General features: G+C 39.9%; 1 protein-coding gene across 3 annotated transcripts in view; it reads right to left on the reverse strand.

Moving 5' to 3' along the window:
• PI4KA (phosphatidylinositol 4-kinase alpha) overlaps positions 1 to 27,245 on the reverse strand; it is a 65,261-nt gene that overhangs the window by 3,298 nt on the left and 34,718 nt on the right. For all 3 annotated transcript variants that reach the window (XM_064466603.1, XM_064466602.1, XM_064466601.1), the window contains exons 20-53: positions 25,936 to 26,044; positions 25,259 to 25,395; positions 24,165 to 24,298; positions 23,089 to 23,171; positions 22,742 to 22,812; positions 22,500 to 22,624; positions 21,961 to 22,042; positions 21,195 to 21,278; positions 20,733 to 20,822; positions 19,376 to 19,495; positions 17,679 to 17,771; positions 17,165 to 17,321; positions 16,761 to 16,888; positions 15,392 to 15,550; positions 14,987 to 15,138; positions 14,372 to 14,479; positions 13,559 to 13,686; positions 13,359 to 13,478; positions 12,626 to 12,705; positions 12,294 to 12,487; positions 11,474 to 11,564; positions 10,549 to 10,716; positions 9,938 to 9,991; positions 8,584 to 8,704; positions 8,148 to 8,277; positions 5,969 to 6,039; positions 5,121 to 5,193; positions 4,931 to 5,001; positions 4,228 to 4,337; positions 3,501 to 3,605; positions 2,942 to 3,067; positions 2,492 to 2,612; positions 1,661 to 1,820; positions 322 to 411 (exon numbers count right to left, since the gene is read on the reverse strand). In XM_064466603.1, coding sequence (XP_064322673.1) covers positions 322 to 411; positions 1,661 to 1,820; positions 2,492 to 2,612; positions 2,942 to 3,067; positions 3,501 to 3,605; positions 4,228 to 4,337; positions 4,931 to 5,001; positions 5,121 to 5,193; positions 5,969 to 6,039; positions 8,148 to 8,277; positions 8,584 to 8,704; positions 9,938 to 9,991; positions 10,549 to 10,716; positions 11,474 to 11,564; positions 12,294 to 12,487; positions 12,626 to 12,705; positions 13,359 to 13,478; positions 13,559 to 13,686; positions 14,372 to 14,479; positions 14,987 to 15,138; positions 15,392 to 15,550; positions 16,761 to 16,888; positions 17,165 to 17,321; positions 17,679 to 17,771; positions 19,376 to 19,495; positions 20,733 to 20,822; positions 21,195 to 21,278; positions 21,961 to 22,042; positions 22,500 to 22,624; positions 22,742 to 22,812; positions 23,089 to 23,171; positions 24,165 to 24,298; positions 25,259 to 25,395; positions 25,936 to 26,044 — 3,845 coding nt within the window. The remainder of the gene's footprint in view (positions 1 to 321; positions 412 to 1,660; positions 1,821 to 2,491; positions 2,613 to 2,941; positions 3,068 to 3,500; positions 3,606 to 4,227; positions 4,338 to 4,930; positions 5,002 to 5,120; positions 5,194 to 5,968; positions 6,040 to 8,147; positions 8,278 to 8,583; positions 8,705 to 9,937; positions 9,992 to 10,548; positions 10,717 to 11,473; positions 11,565 to 12,293; positions 12,488 to 12,625; positions 12,706 to 13,358; positions 13,479 to 13,558; positions 13,687 to 14,371; positions 14,480 to 14,986; positions 15,139 to 15,391; positions 15,551 to 16,760; positions 16,889 to 17,164; positions 17,322 to 17,678; positions 17,772 to 19,375; positions 19,496 to 20,732; positions 20,823 to 21,194; positions 21,279 to 21,960; positions 22,043 to 22,499; positions 22,625 to 22,741; positions 22,813 to 23,088; positions 23,172 to 24,164; positions 24,299 to 25,258; positions 25,396 to 25,935; positions 26,045 to 27,245) is intronic.

The following is a 27,245-nucleotide window of genomic DNA, read 5'->3' on the forward strand; positions in this document are numbered from 1 at the left end:
AACACATTACCTCTCAATTAAAGCAGATCTTTTCTTTACAGTCTTATTTTGCTCTTATTTTTGCTTTTATTTTACATTCTGTGAACATAAAGATGACATACTTGCACAGTCATTGAACAGATTGAACTTAATTCTATGAAAAGGCCTCTGGAATTCCTAGTTTTAGAGATATTCCGTAAACAAAAGTTATCATTTTTACAACGCTAAGACATTTAAGATATTCGAGTGGCATGGCACCTATACTCACTGCACACGTTGTGACAGTATACATTCTGTGAAGAACATACAGACATTTTCCAGTCCATACATATGCAGACTTACTTCAACAGCTTGATTGTCTGCCCTCGGAAACAGGGCAGCCCTGTGTCCAACATTAATGTAACCAGTGAGACAACAGCATCCATATACGGCCTAGAGAAAAAGAGGATAAAAAGGTTATGGCACTCAAACTTCTGCAGCCTTAGTAGGTACAGCAGGCAAGCTGAGGAGTTCAACGAGCTGGATCACACCTTTTTCTGTAATTAAATCAACACATGTAATCCTCTTACATTTGCTGGTGGAGCCACACCACTGCTTGCAATCTGTCACTTTAATTAAATTTCACTCCTTTATGCTGGACTACCAGATACCCAGAATGCTTCAAGATGAACAGTCTCAAGGAGGATTATACGAAGCCATGCTTTAGTAAACAACATTTCTATGGCATCAGAAAGGTGAATCAGTGCATTAAAACAGTACAAAAGGCTGAAACCAGCAATCCCTCAGTAACGGATTACCTTCTCATTCCTAATTATGCTATGTAATTCTCTGCTACATCAGCCCAGCTACCCTTCTCCTTCCTCTCCTCCCACGGAGAACATCTATTACCTACCAAGCTGCTACTCTGCTGCTTGTGTGTCATTTTTGCCTTGACACAAAACTTTCTCCAGACTGCTTCTGCTTCAAGGAACCAAACTGATCTTGACTCCAAGACAGCCCCTTCTGGGGCTACTAGCTCAAGAAAGTTTGCTTCTGGAAGATAACATCGATAATACTTTATACTTGTGATAGAATGAGCTTTTATCTGGACCCTACTGGACTGTCCTCCTTCCCATGTGCAACATCCTCTTCATACAGATTTATTAGTGCTCCTGCATGTTAAAGCAAACCCTGTTTGCTTGGTATGGAGCAAGGTAAACTTGCAAATCTTTACTGTGACTGGCTGGCAACCACAGCTGAAGAGCTGAGCTACCAAAACCCCTGCACATTTTACATCAGAAAATCATAGCGCTTTTCGCAGCTCCTACCTAATTAACCAGCTGAAGTGGTGATGAATGTGATCGTCCTATTTGGGAAAACAAGAAAGATTTTGATTCTCCCGTAGTTTCCTACTGCAAAGCTTTAACAGCACACTAAACTGTCTGTAAATGTCTGTAACATCACATTTATAAATTGAATTTAATATATAAAATTTTCAAATGTAACATAAGAACAGAAAAACCCCCACAAAGTTAGGCTGTAAAACTGAAGGATTATTAAGTTGTTTTGAAGTTTGCAAGATGTACCAGGACAGTCTGACAGGCTCAGACCCCCTACAGACAAATGTTTATTACTATTTATCTTCTCATCAGGTTTTAGGCATGCAATCACTTCCACTTTTGAGCAGTTATGAACACCTTACCTGACAGCCAGATAGCCTCTGACACACATCTCCATAAACCATTTGAATGGAGTTGCCTCCATCTTTCCTCCCATTATCATCACCATCTCGTCAGTCAGCTTGATGTCAGGCTCCCAGCCCAGATTTCCACCAGGTGAGCTTTCAAACATGAATCCAAAATCTGTGCACAAAAGATAAGCTGCCTCATAAATGTTACTGGTTAATTGTGCGCCATCAAAGCTGACAGAAGAAAGGAGAGGTGGATCTCATGTTAATACCTACTTTTTCTACCAACATTTCAACTCCGACTGGAAAAAAGCTTTGGTGAAGCATAACACCACCAACAAAAGAATCATCACCGTGACATTAGACTAGACATAAGAATGATGATATCAGATAAACTCCTTGCTGAAACATCTGCGCAGCTCCAGAGAAGCAAAGCTAAAGCAGACGTTGCAGCCTCACACAATTATATAAGTTTACTTGTCAAATTTAGTTCAAACCCATAAAGTGATGAAAGGAACCCAAAGATACACTCATATTTACACATATATACACACACACGTATGTATGTACGAATGCGTAAGTACGTACACATACATAATCCATACATATGTATATTCTTCCCTGAAGTTGGGAGAACTTTGCAAAGCTAAATTTACACAGAAGCAGCCCACACAAATATACCTACAATACTGAACAGGCATGAAAAAGTCCCATGTATATTTACAAACTGTGAAATCAGTATATAGATTGATCCTGAAAGGGAGGCGGCTTACTGTCTTCTATGAGCAATGATTTACAGCAGAAGGGAAAGGTAACTACTGAAATTCGAATGCAGGTACGACTGACCAATATGAATGATGTGTCCCTTTTTGTCCAGCATGATGTTGCCGTTATGCCTGTCTTTGATCTGGAGCAGAAACAGGAGAAGACTATACGCAGCCATACTGCGGATGAAATTATAGCGAGCCTGTACAAATGAGAAGTTAGAACAAATCAGAACACAGAGAATTAAATAGCTCTCCATCCCAGGAGCACATACAGCTGAATGAATTTTTTTCTTTTTTTTTTTTTTTTTCCATTCATGATTAGTTTGAAGCAATGTTCAATTATATTCTCCATACATCTAAAGCTGCAATAACTGCTTTAGCTAACTCACTCATAGCTAAAAATGGATTATCAGCACCAGAAACCAGATACAGCATTATGGTAGTCATTATCCAATTATTTGTCGATATTTCTTGTAGCTAGAACGTTTCTCAGTTGATATTTCGCTGTGTTTGCCAACTGATATTTTACCTTCTGGAACGCAAGGGTAGACTCATCTCCATATTGCCTTGTAAAGTAATCATACATCCCAAAGTCTGTCTGCCTGCCCAGCTGGTCACGGGATGTGCAGTCAGGAATGCATTCAATAACGCCACACTGGAGGGGAAGAAGAGGAACAGGTCTGTAAGGCACGCTCCCAACATATATTTTGTTCTTGGCTCTTGGCAGTCATACAGGTCCCCTGGGAAATGTGGGGAAACCTACAGATCACAGAATACAGAACTTCTAGTTTATTCATTAAAAAAAAAGGTATATCCAGTGTTTTAGGATTTCTATGCAACATAAGACAGGCTCTATGACTTTCCACTGACTTGTGCAATGTAGTCCCAGAAATCAAACAACATGAATAACCACAGGCAGCAAAATTAGAGCCGAAAGCCTTAGAAAAGAGGAAGCGGGAGAGGAAAGACTCTTTTTTGTCGCTGGTACTCCAAATATTTGGCGTAAGTGATGTGGGCAGTGCTGGAAGAGAAAGCCTTTTTTAATTAGGAACTATGTTCTACAGCAGTACAGGTAATTGCCCACTTACCCCAGGAGCTGTGGCTACCACTCTGTATGGAAACACAAAGAGATCCAGGCCTACCAGCTGAAATATGTTCTTGAAGAGATCAATGATTTGTAAAGCTAACATGTCCTGTTATACAAGAGAGAAATGGCACAAGCATTACAGGGGTTATGGGTCATAAGCTAGATTACAGAAATGCACCGAAGAACTCTGAAGTGAGCAATAAGTTACCCCAGCAGGTCTGCAGATGTGTGCTTGTGCGTGCACTGTGACTCTGGGGGAAATCGAAAAGGGAAAAGATGAATGCTGTGTAAGTGGGTAGCAAGCAACAGTGAAGATTTAACCGCTGACCTATGAAGAACAAACTTTTCCATCACTCTTTGATAAGAGGGCTACTAATGACTCCAGGGGTAACACCTAGCATTCCACCCCCCCCCCCCAATCAAAACCAATCAATCTTTGATGTGCAAGATATCACTTTGGAAACTACTGCTATGCTACCAATAGTTCGATCAAAAAATAAACTCTGAAAAAGAATTTTAAGTTGTGATAAACTGTCTTGAAAGAATGGCCTTTGTTTCCAAACCAGATTTTTTCTAGTGCTACAACACAGTTCTCTCCCTCAGTCCATAATTATTGGAGATTCTCAAAATTCCAAAGAAAAATATTTCTGTACTAAAATTATTTTCTTCTTATATATTGTCACCTACAAATCTGTCTTCTACAGCTGCAAAGCCTGATAGCTTTGTACCTGTCTGCAGTCGTCGCCCACTTTAAAGATAGCTGCCTGCCAACAGATTTTCTTACTGTCCACCCCTTCTTCTGCACTTTCATCTATGGAATCAGAACGACAACGCAGACCTGCAAGAAAAGTACAAAGCAAAACCCAGACACGGACTTTAATTAGTAACTTTCTATCACGAGAAGCCCTCCGCACTCAAAAACACGACATTTCCCTGCAGGTGCACTACAGATATTTCTGCCTTGCAAGGCGAATGCCGTAAGATAGTCCCTTTGTCTGCCGGGACATACCAAAGTAGTGTTGATTTACCTGATAAATGCCTGGATTGCACTAAGCTAGTCAGCTAGAGCATCCCACAAAATTTATGATGAGAAAAAAACTGCCAAAACCTGGTATTTCCTACAGTCTAAAAACCAGGGAAAGGCAATCAATGTCTATGTTAGTCTAAAGTAGCTGCTAACATTTCTTCAAGATACCTATGTGGCTTGCTTCTTGGGACTTAAAATAAAGGGGGGGTGGTAAAAAATTGATGTAAGTTTTCAGAATTTTCTTCTCTCTTTGATCCAGCTTCATTTCTGAGTCAAACCATTGCAGACACAGTTCAACATGGAAATAATTCCACTGCAGCAGTACAGGTCACTAAAAGCAGGTGATTTTAAAGGAATTGCTGACTCTCAATTAGTAGTGTCAAGGATAAGATGCAGTTACCAACCTTCTTTTTCAAGCTCACTAACTCCACATCGTTTCACTTTAAATTTGGCCAGGTAGGGCGCTTTTGCTGCACTAAATTGTAATAAAAACAAAGATGACGATGAGTGCAAGTTAGCCAAACAAGAATTTCTAGAAAAGTACCTAAATATCATGAATTCACTTAATGGGAGAATATAACAAGAGCATGGTACCTCTGCATAGGAGTTCCTGACTTGTAATCAATGTCCAGAACAATAGCTTCAGGATTGCTGGGCAAGTAACAGCCTGCAAAATGGAGCAGACAGCTGAGAACAAATCCACTGGTTAGAGCAACAGTGCAGGCTGCAGAATAACTGATGTTAGTGTCTATAACTTCAGGTCATAGTTTTGAATTAAGTAAGATGTTAGAGACAAACAGGAGATGACAGTCTGTGAGCCACAAAGGATGCAGTATCTTTTGCATCAGCGAGTCAGTGCCAGAAATGAACAGTTTTGAACTAACACTGCAGAATCTGTATGACAGAGATGTACAGACAGGACTTCTTTCACGACAGTCCCTAATGCGATGTGGCAGTACGTCCCAGTGCACTAGGGAAGGCCCTTAGCAGCCAACACATGGTAGGAGAATTAAGACCTGTCAGACAGAGATCAGGAAAAGCTTTCATCAAACTCCATTTTAAAGAGAAGACTCAGATTGGGAAAACAGATGTTCCAGATTTGTAAGGACCATCAGACAATGATGTTTCAAGGGAATTCCTGATGGGAGAATGAAAGGAACTGGACACGCTTCATTCCTGAGATAACATAATTTCTATCCATGATGTGCGTTATTTAACTTGCTCTTTTTGCCAAGTTTTGATGCACCATATAAAAATTATTGGGGGGTAAAAATATTTTAATTGTTTCAAGAGAGAAATAATCAACTGTAACAGAAGAACAGCCATCAGCACCAAAACTGAGAGCTGCCACTTGCGAGATTTCAAGATCCATTTGCAGAAAATACAGCGCTCGTGCTGAATGCAAAAAGCCCACTATATTATGCAATTAAATCACTTCTTACCAGGCTGCACTTTCACCTCAGATAGAGCACTCAAACAAGCTTTTTTTCTTTCATCTCCTTTAGGGAATGGCCTAGAAAGATGAATGACATTTTATTTATCTGCATACGATATGTTATTCTATGTATTAGCCTCAAATTTGTTTCAAATTTATACAAACGCCACTAAAAACGTTTCTTCTTATAACGACAAAGATCTCTTACTGCACCACTCCAAGAGAACTTACAGGCTCAATAGCTAACCAGAATATTTTCTATCTTAATGAAGGTTATAGTCTTCCCTTTATAGATTTAACATTGACTTGATATATGGGTTGTTGACAAACCCAAACAGCATAAGAGATGTGAACGAAATACATGAAGGCTCTTCCTTATACAGAAATTAGAGCATAATTATACCTTTGTAAGCACCGCATACAAATATAATTTTCCCTTGTGGAACTTATTCAAGAATAAGAACATTGCTAACTGGAAAAGGACAAGCCAGTAAAATGCCTATGCAATTACACGCCTAATTTGTTCACATACTTAGCACGACTGCAGGTGCCAACTGGATAATTGGCAACATGGTTAACGATTAGTACGTACAATTACCCAATTTGCACAGGCACTTGTGTTAACCGTCTATTGAAGACGGTCACACAACTGCCTGCTCACCCGCTGTTGCAGCATGCAACTGGAAGGTATTACTTGTGCTCTACCTTTAAGCAGTACAGCAGATTACCGAAGCAGCAACGTAACACTTAAGACAATGAAATCATCACAGATGATACATTTATTCATTTATACCTTCTACAGAGCAAACAACATCTCCTCTATGTTGTCTTTACATTGGAGATGCACAAGAACCAGATTCATTTTAAGGCTCGGGTGCAAAATGCAACGCTTGTAAAGCACAATTATTATCAGTTGCTTAATTATGGCTCCGTACTAACAAACAGTGGATTTACTTCATTCTAAATATCAAGATATTCAGATCCTAACCCCCACTTTTAACTCATCGTACTGGGTGAAAACATCTGAACATGCACATAGAAGGCACCTAATATTGATTGTTTCTGTGTTGTGTCCTTTAGCCTGATTCCCTTGTACTGGTGGTTTGCAAAGCTTCATTTTAAAGGAGGTATGTTCCAAAAAATACATTTTATAGGACTTTCAAATACTTTCATACACCAGAGAACGTTTTAAAAATATGCAACGAAACCACACTTACAGACTTAGAGCTTGTGTGCTGAGCTGCTGCCATCCACTGGCAAGTGCATAAAAGTTAAATTACATCTTACTGCAGTCTTTACAGTCAACACTGAGAATGTCTCTGTGAGCCTGACTTTCAGTTTTAAGATACCAACAATCCAATGTTTATGACACCAAATCTTTCTCCACAACCACAATTCAGGAATGAAGGAAAGAGACTTATATATGCAAAAATAACAAACATCTTTGTATTACACTGCGCAATGACATCTCTCTGAGAAGACAATTTCATGGTGTTTGAGCATGAGGTTTTTTGATTTTGTGGTGGTTTTTTGTTTTGGTTTGGTTTTAAACTCCACACAAAATGCAGATATCAAGTTATAACAAGCAAAACAAAAAAGACAATCAATCTGGTAGGCCTAAAGAGAGAAGTGCTGTTTTTCTTGCCTGAATCAAGCTCTGCTTACTGTACAGGGGAACACTGGCAGCGTATCCAAAAAGCCAAGTTAATGATGCAGGTGACAACTAGACGGAGGGGATTTCAACTAGGACAAGAGCACCGATTGCTTTACCGATTCCATTCCCATATCAGTGCACTTTTCTATGGAGCCTCATTCCACTATTACCAACCACAATGTAGTTTTTAATCTGGTTTTATCAAATAAAGTTCAAGTTTAGAATCACCTGCTTCCAAAGTTAAAAGTTATAGCTGTTTCAGATGGACTGCTAGCTCAAAGCACGAGCACTGAGATCAGAGCAGATATGAATTACCCCTAAAAGTTAAACTAAAAAGAGCTTTTGCACCCTACTACAACTCTTAAGTTACATTTAAGAAAAAACTATTTTTCTTGTCATATAATTCATTAACTCTTTTTCCTGAAAACACTATCCCAATACTCCTAAAGGCAACTTAGCCTCTTAATCAGGACACTGGTAATTAACAGAACAGTGAGCCCCAAAAGAGCAGTTTCTGAAGTACAATACTTACTTGATAATGGCTGAAACATTAGTAATTTTATTGAAGAAATCAAATTCCCGTTGGTAGAACTCCTTGGCTGGGCCAGATAATGAGCCAGTTATCTCCTCTACTAGCTGCTCCAGAAGTTCCCCAATGTCAGCTGCATTTGACAAAGGAAGCATTTGTGTCAGAAGCTGATTTCAGAAAGCTAAATGATATGGGTGATGGAAATAGCCACCTTCAGGGAGCATTCAAAAAAAAAAAAAAAAGTACTGATGAAAACATTACCGCATCTCTTCTGATGCATTCAGTCAGGTAGGACACTTCTACAGCACGGGCCCTACCTCTACAAGCAAAAGAAGTTCCTAGCTAAAAGGATTCCTCCTGCCAAGACAGCAGGAAGGAGATCCAGTCTGAACTGAAACAAGGAAAGGAGTCAAGCTAGATTGTATTTTAGAGCACTCACGATCTTTTTGGTGTCCTTCTTCATCCAGGTAGATATTAGTTTTCATGTTCCAGATGAATTGGTGAGCCAAGAGCTGGGATTTGGCAGCTGCCCACAGGATGTATTCTCTAACGTAACCCATCTGCAAGCATATCCAGTCCAGTAAGGATTAAAGATCGTTACAACTCTAGCAGACTTGATATTACTGCTTCTAACAGCTATTCTTCAAACTCAAAAATATTTAACAGATCAAAAGGACACCTCTGTACTCTCATTCATGTTGCTAAAAAGACCTTTGAAGAATGACAATATATTTTAACAGGTAGTGAATTGACCTGAACTGTTTTCAGCTTTACTGCTGGCCTGTTCCGTTATTGTAACCAACCTTTTTCTCACCTCTGTACAATTTTCTGCCTGTTCTATTTGGATTTCATATCTTTTTGAGCTTAGGGCATCTCCTAGTACGGGTACAAAGCACAGTGCAATAGAGACATTGGTCTTTCTTGCCATCACTAAGTGCTCCTGTAATACCAGAAATCTAGGCAGTGTCACGTGGACTGCACATTTTGGTGGCAAAAACTGCACATGCTGGCACAGTTCCACAGAAATTCAAGAAAATAAGAACAAACTTACGGAAGAAGATGAAGCGTACATGGGAATCCTACTCATTCCACAAGCTGCATTCCCTTTCCTCTACCTGTCGCTACTTCTGTAGGTGTTTATGTTTGACTGATACTAACAGACATGACGTCTGATGTTCGTGCTCTGCATTGCAGAGGATACTTATCTATGCAAAGTTCTCAAAGAGTAACTATATACAGTCACCTGCACTGCTGGCTGGGGATGCCTTCACCTGACAATAATGCACTGACCAGAGTTCACATACCTTGTGGGCAGATAACGGTGACCTCACGTTAATGAACTGAGCTTGGTTGTGAAGCTTTACTTCTGGCTTCTGCAAGATGAAGCTAAGATCTGATATCATACCCATGATGGAGCACAAGACACGCCCTAGATGCCTTTTCTAGGTAACTCCACAGCAAAATGATTAAGGATAGTGATTTAATTTAATTACTGATTGTCTCATGCAGACCTTCAAAAGCGTTAATGAGACAGAGTCCTCATCTGGGGTTTCCCATAATCTCTGTTCTGACAGATGAGCTATATAGCCTGTGGTTGCTCAGGTTCACCTCTTCATGAACAGGTGTATCCAAAGCAAGCCAGCCTCTAGAGACAATTTTCTTCCATGTATTAGATATAGCACAATAATAAGCAGCATCAGTTTAAGCTTAAGTTTTCTCTGATTTGCAGTTTTAAGTCTAAAAGCTGCTTTAAAAATCTGTTTTGTTCCTATGCAGCTGTTTCATATCCTCACCTTGTCATATCGAAGTGCCTGCACAATCTGTGGAATGTAGAATAAAATGGCATCCTGAAAGAGAAAAGATAGCAGGGTTTCTTTTGTTACTGTTTTAGCAGTCGGAAGGAAAGTCACATGCACAGAGAAAAGCTCCCTCCAGTTAGGTGATGAATCAAGTACCACTGCCTCTTTATTTCAAACTACATATATATGCCACCTCCTCAAATCAAAGTATTTTTCTGTCCAGTTACCCCCTTCAAAAATATCATCAATAATTAGGTATTTTACAGTCCTAATACAAGCCTGACAAGTGTTAAAAATCCAGCCTTGTGCTGGTTTAGAAGAAATGCCTTTCCACTGAGAGAAGATTCAAAAGGAACAATTTGAAAAGAGCAGTCTGAAGAATTCAGCTTAGTGCGATGTACGACAAAAAAGTTGCAAGTACACAAGCCAGTATTACGTGGGACAATCAACTGTAACCTTTCATCCCAATCTATTCGCATTCTGCAATGTGGTGTGCTCATTTAGCATGCACGTCTCTCCATGGTATTAAAATGAAGCCTCCTGCCACAATGACTAAGGCCGTAATTTTAGTTGGAGTGTTAAGGCACTCTTGGAACTCATCTTACCGGAGGAAAAGATCGCAGGACTTTAACCCCATACTGAGCTGTTAGAGGATGAGGTGGATACATGCTTGAAAAATAGGAAAGGCCAGTTGGCGGATCTGTTGGTGCCCAGCACAGAACGTGGCTGAGCTCAGGTGCATCAGCATCAATTGTATGCCAGGTAACCAGGTACTGAAAAAGCACGTCAGACACGTTAGGAGTTTACAGCACCCAGTAACGTCTGGGTAACGCACATCAGGCAGTAATGCTATAATCTAGCTTCCTATAGTCGGGGAAGTGAAACGTGGTACATATTATTTACAAAACCACAGCTATTTTATCTAAAGCACTTTTTTCCTACGGAAATGTAACCATTGGAATCGCCTCACCTCCCAGATCACCAGATGAAGTTAGTGAAGTCAGGTTACTAAAAGCACAATACAGGAATTCTAGCACAGGGAGGAAGGATGAGCCCTTAATAAAAGTCACAAGATGGCTCCGTTCTCCTGTCATCTATTTTACAGGTGCTGTACAGAATGCAGCTCTGACAAGACTGTCCCTCACATGAGCTGAGTGCCTCTCTGCAGATTGGCATAAGCCCCCTCCTTTTCAAGAGGCTTGGCCTCTTCATGCACAGAATGGCTTAAGCTTGAAGCAATTTCAGCAGCAGCACTCACCGTGACTCGGTCCAGTGGTCTGAAATGGTGGCTGTACTGCATGTGATGAGTTTTGAGGAGCAGGATGTACAATTACATAACTACCAACCTACTCTTATTACTGTGAGTCTTGCCTCAGCACCCTGTTTCCAAAGCTGTTCTGTTATTCCCTCCTACAGAGCTACAGCTAGCACTTGAACATACACGGTGTTAAATCAAGGTTGTATTTTCCAATATATCTGAATAAAACACACATTCTGGGGCCCTGTAACAGTATAAATATTCACAAGTACCTTTATTGCTTCAGGAACGTCACTAACAGCTCCAGGGTCCAACCGAACCAGACGGGTCACTTCTGTTCCAATAGCTTCAGTGTTCTTAAATCTAAGTATAACATGGAATACAATAACATTATCAAAATTTTGACAACCTCTTCTGTTTATGTGAAGATGAGGACAGCAAAAGGCAGAAAAGTATATGCTTAATAAACAAATAGTCCAACTATGAAATAATACACACTGAGGGACCAATATGCTGTCAGAAGAGGATTCAGGAACCTGGTCCTCATCCAATGCTCTTGTATAAACCACTAGTATTTTAGCCCACTATTAGATTCTTGGCTGAAATATACTGTCTGGGATTCTACAGAAACCAGTGTGCAGAACTCTACTTGGCAAAAACTATCACTGTTGTAAGGGCGAAAGAATTTCCTTTCCCTTCCAGAGCCAACTATGCTAATTCTCCTGTAATACTTATTAAAGCGGAAGCCAATATATAGCTAAAACACTTCAAAGACACTTTTAGCACTGGTTAAAGGCTATGCCTGCTAATGGGTTAAACGCCATTAGAAAACAAACGATTTCTTCTGAACAAAACACTAAGTGTTAGTGAGGAACGGGTGGCAGGAAGGGAATCTGGGCTCCACCACAGCCTGAGCCAAATCAGTATATTAAGTAATCCAGTCCTTTTCATTTCAAAGGTCTTAACCAGCTGTGAAAGTATGCGAGGGGGCTGTAAACAGCAGCGAGCGCCATCAGTGCTTTCAGTGTAAGTACTCGCTCAACTTCTAAGGCAGCAGGAATTACATCAGTTGTCTCTTCTGAAATATCTTACCTGGTAGGCAGCTGTACAGCCAGATGGGGAGAAATGCTCCAAGCCAGATTTACGTTATCCTTCCATTGCTTCTCACTAAGACTGATATACTTAGACCTCCAGTTTGCTACACTGCTCTCTCCACTTTGATCCAACTCTAGCTCAGGGGAAGACAGTGGATTGTACCATGTGATTAAGCGTTCGATCTCAGTAGCCTGAGGGAAACAGGGAAAAAAAGTGTTTTCTGGGAGAAAAAAAACCCACTCCTAGTTTCGTACTTTAGTTTATGTATCTTACAACAACAATGGGGTCTTAGAAATTCACAGAGTTTCCCCGTTCTTCCGATGACCCACCAGCAACGAGAGCAGTAACGTTCTTCGCTTCATGTAGTACTTGTGTAGCTGCGTACCTCTGTTAGTCTTCTTAGACATTCCTTGAGAAAAGGATAAAGAATGGTTTCAGTGGCTTTTGTTCAGTACGTTAAATGCTGCTTTCAAACTCTCTGTGCCAGGCAACATCAACACGTAAGAACTGAATAACCATAGGACACTTGTAGATGTAGATCAGAGTGACTTCAGAGAGTCAGCACTGCTGTTACTCAGCGTACAGCTGTTCTCTGAATACAGGGAGTACAACAGGCTACCGGGGTATCAGCTCAGCCAGTGCGGCATTCACCTGAGAAACAAGACAGCCTGCTAAGAAGGAAGAGCACACAGATTACAACTGTACAAACCACAGCCCCAGTCTAACGTCACTCTGCCGCCCACAAAAAGCATTAGGGGCACGTTGGCAGAAATAAAGCCATTTCCTTACAGGATTTCAACATATCTTGACCTCCAGCCTTATTTTTTCTGCACTACGGAATTGAACATTCTATCAAACAGATCAGGTAATTTCAAAACTTTTCTGCTTGCTACCAGTGAGACTTTTTCTGCCCCCTCTCCGAAGTTTGGCACCAGTAATTAAATACCCTGCCAGAAGAACAAGAGCCCAATGTTAAAGGTAAATAAGAACTTTAAGCAACACCTGCATATAAAATATGCTGTGAAGTTGGCTTCAGTGAGCTGGTATCCATCAAAAAGATACCTGATTTTTTAGATATGGTTGACATGCCACTGGACAAAGGGTAAGTATTTATCCATCCTTGAGTAGCCTGCTGCCGAGATCCAACGTTGATATCCAGGTTGCTCCTGGTATCTTGATTATCTAACAACAGAGCACAGATCTGATGTAGAATCCGATCAAAGAAACAACAGGCTTTTGAAACGGCACAGAAAGGGACTCGCCTGGTGGCACAAGCTGGCTGGCTGTCAGATACTTCTTGTCTGAGAACATCGCTGTCCAAAACTTGATCAATATGCTGATATCCTCACGAAGCCTCTTTTCTGCTTGTGTAGGGAACTTTGAGGGACAACTTAAAGAAATCACACAAATAGCATGAAGTTGAATATACTGGAAAAAAACAAAACCCACACAAATTTTACCAAGTCATATTTCTTATTCTGACCAGAACGAGACGAGACTACACATTACTACAGTTTATCCTCATTGCTTTATCCTGTCTGACTGAAGAGTACAAACTTCCCATTGTAACTGAAAATTACGCAGCAGTCTGTCAGAATCTTGGATTAATTTAATATGACTGACTGACCTCCTCACATTCAGACGTTCCTATCAATTATCTTCTGTGTGCCCGGGTCAAACGTTGGCATCATCAGATTCAGTGTGGGTGTATTTTCAAAACAGTGAAACTGTATTTCAGCCACACACACTGTAACAGCAATTCTTTAAATCTTATAAATCTAGGTATGGTTTTGAGCATTGGATAGGCTCCAAAATAAGGAAAGAAAGAACAGAACAGAAACATTCCTGAAGGTACTACTTTATAAACCACACATAAAAACTGGAACTTATATCGAAGCCTCTTTGAGATCGTTTATGAACTATAGAAAATCACAAGGAAAAGAAAAGTTTTTATTAAAATGGCTGGAAAAGGAAAGGAAGAAGTTAAATCACTAGAAGAGAAAGACAGCTACTTATCACAGAAGGCTCAGGAAACCACACACACTTTCAGTGAGCAGTTGCAAATAAAAAAGTACCTGAAATAATCAAAGGCAGTTGAATAAATCTTTTCTCTCAAAACGTTTCGAATAGTTGCATTTGGAACCACATCAGCATGCAGCAAAGACAACCCCAGAGTCAGCAACCTAATAAGCAAAATAGAGAATGACAATTTTGGCATTCCTAAAATGGTGACCAGTGCAACACCATACAAACCACAGCTACAGCTGTAACTCTCTGAGAAGTGTCTGTTTCAGAGCTCTTGGCAAACTTTTCATTATTATCAGTCTGTTCCTAAAGCTGTAACTACTGAACCATAAAACATTGATGCCTTCAAGTCACAAAAAGTGAAAGAAAAAAAAAATGGTGGAACAAAATTATCCCCAACTGGTCACTGACTGGATCCACGATGTGGGCAATTCACTATATGAAATTATCCCATGAAGTTTCTGAAGCACCAAAAATTACTCTCAGGATAAAGTCAGCTACTTCTACTTTGAAAACAGAGCTTAGACTCTACATCGTTCCAGGCTTTTAAAGGAATTTTCACCAGTTGAAGCCAAAAACAAGTTATACATTCAGTGTTTAGGTTTTTTCTCCCATCCCTCTATAACCTTATTTCCTCCACCAAGGAAGAAACCAAAACTACTCACTTAAACCGGGGTCCAATTGCTGCCACATGCCTATTCAAACTGCCTTTCGCCCCTCCAATGTTCAACGAAAGAGACCGCTGGAGCAGGCTGGAGAAGATCTCTATTTGGTCAGAACTGCAGTACTTGGCTATTTCAAATCTCTGCACCAAAAACTGAGAGAGAAAGACATGCCATGCTTCCTTTGACCTTTTTTTCCATCTCAAAAAACCCCAAGTCTTCTGTTTCAAACACCTCTCTCCCCATCAGTTACGCTCGTTGAAAAGAGTTTGGCTCCTGGCTCTGAGACAGAGGGACTACCCTCATGCCTCCACTCCCTCCCTGATCGCGAGAACGAACGGTGCAGAGCAGCTCGATCACAGTGTCACTGCAAGGCTGCCATACGTGGGACGTTCAGAGTACACACACCTCTATCCAGATGTAATGTGGAGTCACCTCTGGTGGACAAGGCCTCGGCTGGCTCTCTTCTGAGGCTGCTAATGGATCTGCCTCTTTCTGCTCAGCAGAAAACAGGCCGACTTTCTGCTCCACTGTCATTTGCCAGGCTCCCGCCATTTCCCGCATGAACTGCAAAAAGGAAGGTAACAGTGTTTCCTGTTTCAAGAGCATCTTCTCATACAGAAAGCACAATCTTTCTCCATAGGGCACAAAGAATCTAATACATCAATTAAAATTCACCACAATATTAATTCAGAGGCAGAGACAGGTCTATATATCCCACCCGAAATAAAACATTTCTTCCCCATCCTAAATAGCAACGGGAAGAAAGGCTCCCCCCAAGGAAGTTCAGCTAGTAACAGAAAGACTAAGGGCAACGGCCGACAAGCGCTGCATTTTGTTGGGAGACTGAACTGTTAGATCAGCTAGTGCCGTCCGCCCTCCCACTCTGCTGAAGGTTGCTGCCTCCAACACCGGGGCAGCAGAGACCAGCATACGCCAGGTCCTCATGTACTGCAGGGCGCCGCCTGCCTCATGAGCACGCACTGCTGACGAAGTGCACGACATAAAGACGGCTCATAATTCACTTTTGCTGAACCTGCCCTAGGGAGCAGCATCCTCTGGTAGAAAGGAGGCCCAGTAACCAACAGTGCTTACCTGATCTCCTCAACAAGATACAAAGACATTTCCCAGAAACCTAAAGAAAACTGAAACCAATGCTTCCGAAGGTAAAACTGAAATGTGCACGTAAACTGACCTAAGTAAGTTTCTCCAGCAAGTGAAACGGGTAGTGCTCACTGACTGGAGCAACTACCAGAGGCAGCTTTCTCAGCTGTGTGTGGACTGTCACTACACCATGCTCAGTTGTTTTATTACTATTAGATTCGTCCCCACTTCACAAAGTACAGCTCATCTAGGACACTTGCAGGCCTAGTTTTTAATGCAAGGGTGCAATGCCAGATACCAGAGGCTCTGACTGATGAGCAGGGACACAGACTTCTATTTGTTTCAAAATACCATTCTATAAATCATGGTACTTCAGATCCTGGTTCATGAGCAGCTCGGGTACCTCAGCAGCAAAGTAAATCGTACAGCTGAGATCCTAACAGATTTCCTTTGCTATATCATTGCTGGTGCTGAGAAAGATCCATTTCCCACAGTCTGCTCCGTGAGGGTGCTCAGACCCCAGCAATACACGAGCAGATTTCCTGGCAGGCTAAAGTGATTAACACTGCATTTATCATCCTCACTTGACGCAGATTCACAATAGCTGTGAATCTCCCAAAATTTTCTTCTCCCCATGCAGGGGCAGAGAAAGAGTTGTTAAACAGCTTCCTACCGGCACTTCTATTCCATTCTTGGCAGCAAGCAGCCACTCCCAGCAAGCAATTGCTGTTTCCATCCCATGTTCATTGAACATTCGCAGGGGTCCCCAACACAGATGATGAAGGAGCTGGGGATCACAGTCTGCAAACAAACATTTGCTCAGATTTCTCCAATAGAATAAATTAATGCTTTTCACATCAGCATGAAATTGGTGCGCACAGCGTGCAATAATAAATTCCTAATAAAACCTTTCTAGTTTAAGAAGGCTTTTCCCCAGTATAAGCCTAACTGAAAAAACTCAAAACACAAATTTGCCTCAAGTTGATGTGTACTGGGTTTGTATACGAATAGTTTTTGTAGTTTATTACTCTTGGCATTCACAGCCAGAAAGCAGAGCTCCATTTGTTTTTCCATTACCTTTGCTGCTTATTAGCAGTGCAGTTAACTTAAACATGGCCTGGGTGTAGAACTCAGTGTGGCCTGACTCAAGAGCATCATTCAGCTCTTTGACCATCAGTTTATTCAGGTCAGATGTTCGTCCTGTAGCATTTGAGAACTGAATCATTCCAGAAACCTGTAAAATATAAGGGGTTTTTCAACGGGGAACAGTATTTTCAGGAATCTAGTTTGGTTTTGGTCATGTGCAGATTAAGGAACTCCAGAGACATCTTTTTTTTTTTTTACTACCTTGCTAAATCTTTAGCTTTAACTGCAATCTAAGAACTCTCTGCAAGACCAACAGTAAAATGATCTGCTCAATAACCTAGGAAAATGATACCCTATATCTTGAAAGAATTTAACTTCAGAGTCCATACTTAAAATAACATAGAACCATACAATAGTTTAGGCTGGAGAAGCCTGTCCAGCCATGGCTGAAAAGCCACACCAGAGCTCGTGGACACTCCACACGCACAAGAAATCCTGTACTTACCTCTCCTGCATAGCGGTTGCGCAAGTTAAGAGAAGCCATGAAGTTGGAGTAGTCCTTCTTTACGCAAGTTGGTCTTTCAGTCAGCTGGGTTGCCTATGACCAGACCATACACAGATGTTTATACTGTTCATATGCAACCACTTGTCTTTTTTTCTATTTATACCTTCACATATGCTTTGAGTTTAGTTTTCCTTATGGTAATAAACAGAATAGTATCAGAACTATTAGGTATAGCATTACCTGATAGAAATTAAATAAGAACATGTGCATTAATTCCATCTATACAGTTTGAAATATATGTGTACTTGTATATAATTTTTGAAGGACCAAAAAAAGGCATAAAAATGGTAGAATCTCTGGGACTGCTGCTCCCTTTACATGAACCGGTAAGGAAGACAACAGAAGAGCAGATGTGATCGTGGTTCTGCCCTCTCCATGCAACGGCTTGCTGAACTGACAGTAATACAGAGCCAGTATTTTGTTCCCGTCTTTAAAAAGTACACTAGTAATCAATGTTTCCCTTTGCAGAAGCATTCAGGAATGTGTGACTCAGAGGTTTCTCCTCAAAAACAAGCAAAAAAAGAATGATCCTTTATACTGTAACATGAATTTTTTACACTGAAGATTTAATACTAAAATACGAGGCCAGCAAAACTGTCAAAAATTCAACACTCCTGCAACGCTTTGCTTCAGTACTGCTAAGGGCTAGCTTGGCTCAGCAACGGATCAGCTTTTGAGAACAATTCTTATTACATGTCGTGGATGTAGAACTTGCGTACTATCACCTTTGCATTAGCAATGTCCAGTCCATGGGGACAAAGCAAGAGGAAAAACAAGCTGCTAGCAATCTGAAAGCTTCCTGAGAGAGCTTTTGTCACTTGGTTGACATGCAGGACAGTCCCAGGCACAAAGACTGTTAACATATCAAGAAAATGAGAAAGTTGTTTCTCGTTTCCTTTCCAGTTATGAAGTTCTAGTTTCTTCCAGCACAGCCTTTATTCTATCAAGTTTGTTCACCTTGCCCCTTTAGGGGACTACACGACTGCACTCCCGAGTCCTGGGAATTCTTCCTCCTATTTACACTTAGCGACCAATGCTGTCTAGAAGGACAACTGTAACAGAGAACCAAGTGGAAATGCTGCTAAAGCTGGGCATGGAGGCAGTTTCAGAGCTGCTGCTGAAAAACAACCTGGCTGATGATACAACAGATTCTACTGGATGTCTCTCCAGGAGATCAGAAATTATAACCACAAATAAGAAAGAATGAACTGTAAAAAACCGCATATACTGCATGAAACGTTCAATGCAAAGGCATGTGTTGAGCAAACCTATGTAAAACTCAGAGCAAACGGTTGTCACCTGATACTCACCTACGTTACTACTCTAGAAAGCAGCTCATTTCAGCCTTACACAAAGATACTACTTCCAAATCACTAAGAACCATCTACAGAAAACACTTAAACAGCATTAGATACAGTTTTATTTTCTTGCTTGTTACCATCTTGTCAGTATTTTACAGAACAACATGGTTGGAAGATACCTTGATTTGGGATGGAAGGAAATAAGGTATCTTCCCGAGTAGCGTTCAAGTACTATGCCAAAGGCAATTTAGAAATTCTGTGTTATGTGGCTATACTGAACGTAATAAAATTAACAGGATGGCTATACAGCTGCACAAGCAAACAAACAAGACTCACGCCCAGAGTGGTGTTCTGTCTGTTGTAGCCTGCGAAGTGCAAAACGCTTTCTGTAGCCATGGCCAGTCCTGTGTGCTGGGACAAACCCGATACCCAGTTCTGATGTTTGTTTAGGTACTCCTGACAAAAGAGAAACACACCCAAAAAACAAACAAACAAAAAGTGTTTGTTGGAACACTACTGTCTTTTTCAAAACAAGGCAGCTCATAAGCAACCGTAGCATTCATTGCAAACTACCAGAAAACTTAATTACACATACATGACAACAAGTAGACTGTCTCTACTCATCCCTTTTAGACACTGCTCCCCCAGCAATAAGAAGCTCTGAATGTCCTCCCAAACACATAAAGAGTAAGACTCGTTCCATTTTGGAAAAAGATAAAGTGATCTAGACAGATATTGAAGGATGAGGTCTCCTTTAAAAAGAATCACCTTTCACAAAAAGAACCTTACAACAGGAAATGCTTTGGGCTTCACAGAGGAATGGAATATAATTAGTTATCCTTTTCCGTAAGGATAGAATCCTTGAGTTTCTTTTAGGGAGGGAAATATAAACTTGAGGTAGATTTGCAGTGTCAAAGATCTTGAGCCTCCCCAGAAATTCTGCTATCAGCACTTAGGTCAGGCACCTCTAGACAGAAGGCTAGTCTAACCTGGACCACATAGTTTCTTCAGTTACTCAGCAAAGGATTAACAGAGACCTGCATTTTACTTTAGTGAGACTTCTTGTTTACATAAAAGGTATTTTATTTATTTTATTAGTACATCATAAATAGCCCTTTACGGTCTTTGCTCATGGTCTTGTCACAGCTTTCGACGGAATTCTGCCTCATGTGAGCATTTACTGCACTCACACTCAAACTGAAGTCTGTAGTTCACAGTGTTCTCATTATTAGCAGTGTTTCTCCGTAGTTTAAAAAAGAAAAACAAAACAAAAAAACCCAAAACCAAACCAACAAAGACAGAAAAAACATCCTCCCAAGAGGGAAACAGAAACAAGCTTTACACTCTAATCATACATTTTCCAGCTGATATTTTCAGCTAATGCACCAGCATTAAAACAAACTTTGTGAGGCAGAGCATTCTATTATACCAAATTCTGACTTCTGAAGTAAATCCGGGGTGATCAACGTTTTACAAACCTGTTATTTACAAGATAACATGTTTGGACTACATCAGAAGTCACATCAAATAAAAAAATTACATTCTCTGCCAGTGCTATAAGGAAAATCTTAGAGCAACAGAAAAATTTAAAATGGTGCTTGGATAGCCTGAAGAATAAAAAACATCACATAATTTAATTCTCATTTTGAAGATCTGCAAAGATCAAATTCTTTCAGAGAAGCAGGCTCATTACCTGTAGATGAGATTTGGTAACTGAAGGAGCCCATTTCATTGCTTCTTGCAGAATCATCCCACAGCGTGCAGCAAAATCCTTTACTATACTCTAGAATTGGAAAGCATCAATACAATCAGTAAAATACAGGACATTTAACAGGAGGCACTGGTTTTAATGGTGTAATAAGTAACAGGGAGTAAGACAGGTTGCAGCAACATGGTAAGGCTAAAATTTTCTCTAACAATTAGATATACCCTTGGTAAGCAATGAACTGTCACACTTAAAGTCAATTGAAATAGTAAGATTCAGAAAAAACATAAATACCAAGTGTCATATTGTATTTGAAAAACCTGACCTAGGGAGGTATTAAAAAAAAAAAAAAAAGGACCATTTGGAGTAGGTCACTAATTTATCTCCCAGACATAGAAAAAATAATCAGGTATGTTATTGTTGTTTGATAAATCAAAGACGACCACCTACCTCTCTGGCTTCGTGTGTGTCAGGGACAGTTATTCTATATGGAGCATCAGGAATGTCGTAATATGGTTGGTCCTTGTGAATGTCCTAAACAAAACCAATTGTCAATTCTCAATAAGATAAAATCCATCATCACTTAACTTGAACACTACAAGTAGCACTCTCCCCAACCTTTTTGCTAGTATTTGCTCTCAAAGTCAACCTGAGTAGCTCTAAGAAACAGTCTATATTCCCGTTTGGTTCTCAGTATAAATAATTTTAAAGATCCAATGCCCTCCCCTCAACATACAGTACAAAACCAAAATTCTATAAAGCATTTCCATCTTCAGGAGTACTAGGATCTAATAAATCCAAGGAATATGGATACACATACACAGACTAGAAAGAATATAATCTGACAACCATAATTCATAATAAAACACAAACCAAAAAAACATTACCAAACTGTTATTTCAAATGAGACAGTTCAACAGTTACAACCCACAATTGGTAACCCAGTGTTTTATTCTTGATGCTAAATTTTACTTTCTGAACCGCATTTGACAACAACTTTCTAGCACTAGTTTTACTACCTACGAAATAGGGGTATGCACTCCTTACTTCACAGAACCTAAGGTTTTAATCAATCTTAGTGATGAGAGCAAAAACCAGCTAAGAACTCAAATAAATGCAAAACAAAGCAAAACAGAATCAGTTCTCTGAAAAATAAAAATAAAAATAGAAACATACATTTCATTTCCCTGATAGCATTACTTAAAAAGGAACTTACTGCACTGAGAGACAGTGAGAGTGTCTGCAGAATATCGAGCATTGTCTTCAGCACAGTTCCGCTCCACAGCAAGTGAGGGAATCTAGAACGAGACAGGATTCAGAAACACCGTAACCACGGAGAGCTGAGGAAGGAAGCAATTTTATCAAGAAGTGGAGCTGCTCAAGGAGGTAGCTATATACATCACGAAGTAAGCTCATACTCAACAGAAATCACAACGCTTGCCATGGCTCATGACAGCCTAGCTCAATAGAGAGTCAAAAGCTCTCTAAAAGAATCTTAGCAGAGCTGTTTCACAGGAGCTGAGATTGCCTTATTTCACGGGCACTTTGCTCCATCCATGGGAATACTAAGCAGACACAGACATTTTAAGCAGGGGTTTCAGAGTCCAGGCTAAAAATACTATTGAACGTTATTTTTCAAGGAGATGTTTCAGAAGTACCAGCCAAGAAACCCACTTGACCGTCGTCATCAATTGCATAAGTAATCACTAAGCAGTCAGTGTGAAAAGAGAACAGGAAAATGAAACCTGTACTCACTTGTCTACCAGACCAGATAAGTATTTGTCTGCAACTCTCCTGATCCTCTTGTGAATATGGTTAAAATTCACCAGTAAGAACTGAGCATGTCTCTCCAGCTCTTCTTCATTCTCCTTGGTTTTAGGCTAAAAAGCATGCCAAAGAAAAGTATAAACCTCTTAAGGAAAAAGACAAGAGCACTTTCATAAACTCAAATTATAACTTTCATACAAATGTAAAAATTTAGTTTCTATGTAACCTACTTTATCAGCCATCATTGTCAGGAAAGCTTCAAACACCTTATCAGCAACAGCGATCACACACTGCATCATGCCTGAGGAGTTGAGAGAGGTGAAAGGTTTGATTATCAGAATTACATTTGCTTTATAAACCATGTTTAACAGGTAAAAAGTGTTTATGTTTACTCAGCCAACACTGAACCAAGCTGTTTCAAAACAAAACCAGCACTCTTGGCAAGAATAAAGCAAGAGCAGTCTAGTGGACGTGATTAATTTTGTTATATAGTTGCTTGATTTGTTTTAGTTTTGCATACCTGGAGATAACTTCCTAATATCTCAAGTTGCAAGATAATGTAGGCAGGTGATCTTACCAGATTTGTCTTTTTGAATTGCTTTATCCTCAAAATAGCAAAACATAACTTGGAAGCGATCTTGGTCAGTTGAGCGCAACACCCTAAGAAAAGTAGAGTTTTGTGGGTTCGCTTGTTTTGTTGGTTCATTTTTTTTCTTTTCTTTTAAAGATCTTCAACGCAAACATATGTACCTTAACACCACAGTACACACCACACGCGTACAATCAATGTTCATTTCGTGATAATTTTAAGTGTCTAGTAAGTGTGATATTGCTAATTCCTCCTACATTCAACAAACAGGGCTCAGATCATAAAATGCTGGTTTGTCACAAACCATCACACCTCAGGAGCAGGAAACCTGAAGGTAATGCACTTATTAACACAAGCGTATAAACACGGTACAAACTTTGACATTTCTACAGGCTTTGCATCTGTTGAATTTGCATATGATGGAAAGATCACTTATTAAAAAAATATTTCTAAAATACAGCCATGATGTTTCTGGAAATGGTCATCCCTGTTGTCAGTTACTGTCAAAGTAAAAACGTGATGGAGAAGCTTCCTCCTACTTCCCTCTCTGCTAGACCTCCGCCTCAGCTTTCACCTACACACTTTGAACAGCAGTAACAAATACACTTTTAAAGAAAAAAAAAAAAAAAGTCTGTGAGTTCAGTACGTTTGATTAGTTCAACCTACTACAAACTACTGAGGGGAAAAAAGTACAAAAAAAATTTCTCAGCTCCTACATTACCCTAACCTTGCAGAATCGGCACGTGCCTCCGCTGCCCTCCAAGGGTGCAAGCACAAGACTCTGCAGAGAGCACATTACGCTTGCAAGACATTCCTTTGAAGAGCCCTTTTGTCCATCGTCTATTCGTCCCTACACAGAGGAGATCCCATTTTTGGGGCCCTACTATATTATTCCATCCTTTTTAATGGCTCTAAAGGCATTTTTGCAGAGATGATTTCCCAGTCTCGGAATCTTCAACAGAGCTAACAATTCTCACTTATCTTAGTGTCTGGCGAGTCTGACTTCAACATGCACAGTTTTACTTTTCTTTTTTTATTTATTAGTGAAAAAAATATATCTATACCTCATATACTCTAGGCGGTAAACAGAAAGGAGATAGGTAGACATGGCAAAGTCCAACTTATTGATCAACGCTGACACTTCTGGAGGAGGATCCAAGAGGTTTATTATGGTACTCCGCAATTCGTTTAGTTCAGCCTAGAGAGGAATACATGAGGTTGTAAGTGGGAGTACTATATTAGTTTGCGTTCTGAAAACGTTTGTTTTCAGTTATTAGTCTTTACTTTTTAACCTTCACAAACAATACACCAGGATGCCTCTGTCTGCAGACTAAGACCAACCTGCTTTGACTCAGCAAGTCACGATTCTTCAAATACAGAATTAATCACAATTAAATACTGGAGTCAAGCTCCCTGCTGAAATAACTGCTACTTTCCGTGCAGTTCTACCAACAAAGAAATACAATTCCTACAAAAAATGCATGTAATTTTGATCAACATCAACCTTGTCCAGCTTCTGAAACTTCAAGGCTCTGTTGTGTCATTCTTTGATGTCACAGAACTAAATATCTAGGCACAATCCAGATTTCTCTATTATCTGGGAGCCAAAGACCTTTCATAAGCTGCAACTCTTCAACCCATTTTACGCTGCTACCACAGATAATCCTCAGGTAAAATCTATCCTGCGAACACTAGGGAGAGAGAAGCATACCAGTACCAAGCCAGAGGATAAAAAGGGAAAAAGCTCACTTAACATTTGTTTTAAAGACTGAATGTGTAGTTTCCTTCCAAAGTCTGTTGTTTTGTTTTGTTGAGTTTTTTTTGTTTGGTTGGTTTTGGGTTTTTTTTAATAGTGCTATTTTTGTCTGTCTGATACTAAATGGATGAAAAAATAATTAAAAGGCTTCCATCTCCACAGAGATTTTGCTTCTACACCTAATCAAAATAGCGTAGCTACCACCTAAACACTTTTATTAACACTGAACAAAACTAAACCCAAGTCATTTACACTGCTGATGTAAGAGCAGTGTAAAAAAGCTGTTTTTCACTAATAGGCTGGTTGAAGGGGTATTGTGCTATTTCAATATATCATGGTTACTCTATCATTTAACTCTGATGGACATTATGGGAGGAGATAATAGAAGAAATTAATTCTTACAGAAGTCACGGTATCATTCTTCATGGCAGAATTGTACTGGAGAACAGATCGAAGTGGTTCTTTGCTGGGAAACGTGAGTAATGGAGACTTGGTGGCAATTTCACAGACACCTTCATACCATTCTTCTGGCCAGAGACCTGAAGCACAAGTATAAAGAGGAGGGTGGGGTGGAGAAGAAAAACAGTGTTGGGATTCACAAAGTTAACTAGCGTTATCAACTTTGTACTACTTCCTAGGGCCAATTTTTCATGCACTTAAGCACAAACACTCAACACAAGTGATCCACGTTCCAAACATAAGAAACATTTCGGTAATTCCACATGAAGTTTCTCACTGGATTAGAAGTTTTCACTTGATTACCCTTGTACCCCATGTGTCTGATCTTCCATTTCAGGAACTCGGCTATCAAAACTCATACTTAACTAAGCCTAACTGCTGTATTAGCTTAGAAGAAAACCCGTAAGTACAAATTGTACTGTGCTGACTCTCACAGCAAAACAGAGCTAAGATGTAAAGAAATACTACCAGAGAATTGTCGTGTAAGCTGTTTGCTTTGTAGTGTCGTTATGCCTGTATATTTTCTCAGCCCGCTGTGAATGGTTTACATACAGTTACACATACCTAAACCAAGGGTTTATATGTGAGCAGCAATGTTGTTCTCTCAGAATTTACACTACCTGATCCTTCCACAGCAAATCCCATCAGCACTGAATACAGCCAGAAGTCACGGAACAGCTTTTGCAACCTGGGCTTGGCCTCCTTGATGGGTGGCAAGCGCCTAGTGAGCTACCAAAAAAATAAACAAAACAATGGGGTTACAATAACTTGATTCCATGCTAAAGGATCAATTCATGTACGTTCTTTACTATGATTTACAAAGGTTATATTCTTTGTCATCTATGAAGACTAGTATTACATTGCTATTGCTGTATAGAGAAACTTAGATCTTGTTAGAATATCTTAAATTCTCACTTGAGATGCCTGAAGTAACAATTCCTTTTGTTTTACACAGGAATAATACCATGCTGATACAGTAACCTCTGAGGAGAATACATAATATTAGTATACTATCAACTGCAGAGAGGAAGCGACCACATGGTCCTTTAAACTGTGTTGAAGACAATGCATGCAGCTTTGCTTCAGTGCAAAGGAACTCAAAACCAAATAAATATTAGTCAAACATACTTCTGGTTGCTATTCTTTATTGGCTTTGTGGAAATACATTGAGGCACCGATCGGGGATCTTTCATTGTTTGCACCCACGCACACAGTGACATCAGGTCTGGAGAATTTACTGTCTAAACAATCAAGTAAAAGAGCATTATTTTCAACACAGTTATTAAAATTCGCTGATACTTTTTGCCCAAACAGCTGCTGCCGCTGGAGGAGCACAGTTTATACAGCCAACATGATATGCAACGCTAGACAAATTTATATAACAAAGCTCACAGTGTGTAATCCTTAAAAGTGTGAGAAGCACAGGCTGTGTTTAAAAAGTGAAAGAAATAGCCCATTAAACGGCAAGCTTTATTCAATATGACTGTACACTATTACTGTAAACTTTATTAAGAAAACCTTAGATTCTAATCTAGCTTGAAGGAGTTTTCTCTAACTGTACAATAATTCCCTTGAGGTATGAAAGCCAGCACTATTTCACTGAAACCTTATATAAAGCCAACTTTGGATATATTTGTAAATCATGAGGCAGACTGTTCATTTAAAAAAAAAAAAAAGAAATCCGTGTATTACAGTAAAATTACTCTGAGTTTAAGCTGGTGAATGGCACTATGGTAAGAAGCTGCTTGTGCAACACAACCGTTTGCACCAATGTAACACTGACTGAAGAAGCCCGACCATCACAACCACAGAGGCCTCAACCACATCTGCAGAAAGATGTCCCCCCATTTCCATTTCAGCACAAAATAGCAGCGACATAGCTTTTACTAGTCATGAACAGTCAAGTTTATGTGCATGCTTGACTTTGAAA

Source organism: Phalacrocorax carbo, chromosome 15 (assembly GCF_963921805.1).
Source record: "Phalacrocorax carbo chromosome 15, bPhaCar2.1, whole genome shotgun sequence".
NCBI classification, from domain to species: Eukaryota; Metazoa; Chordata; class Aves; order Suliformes; family Phalacrocoracidae; genus Phalacrocorax; species Phalacrocorax carbo.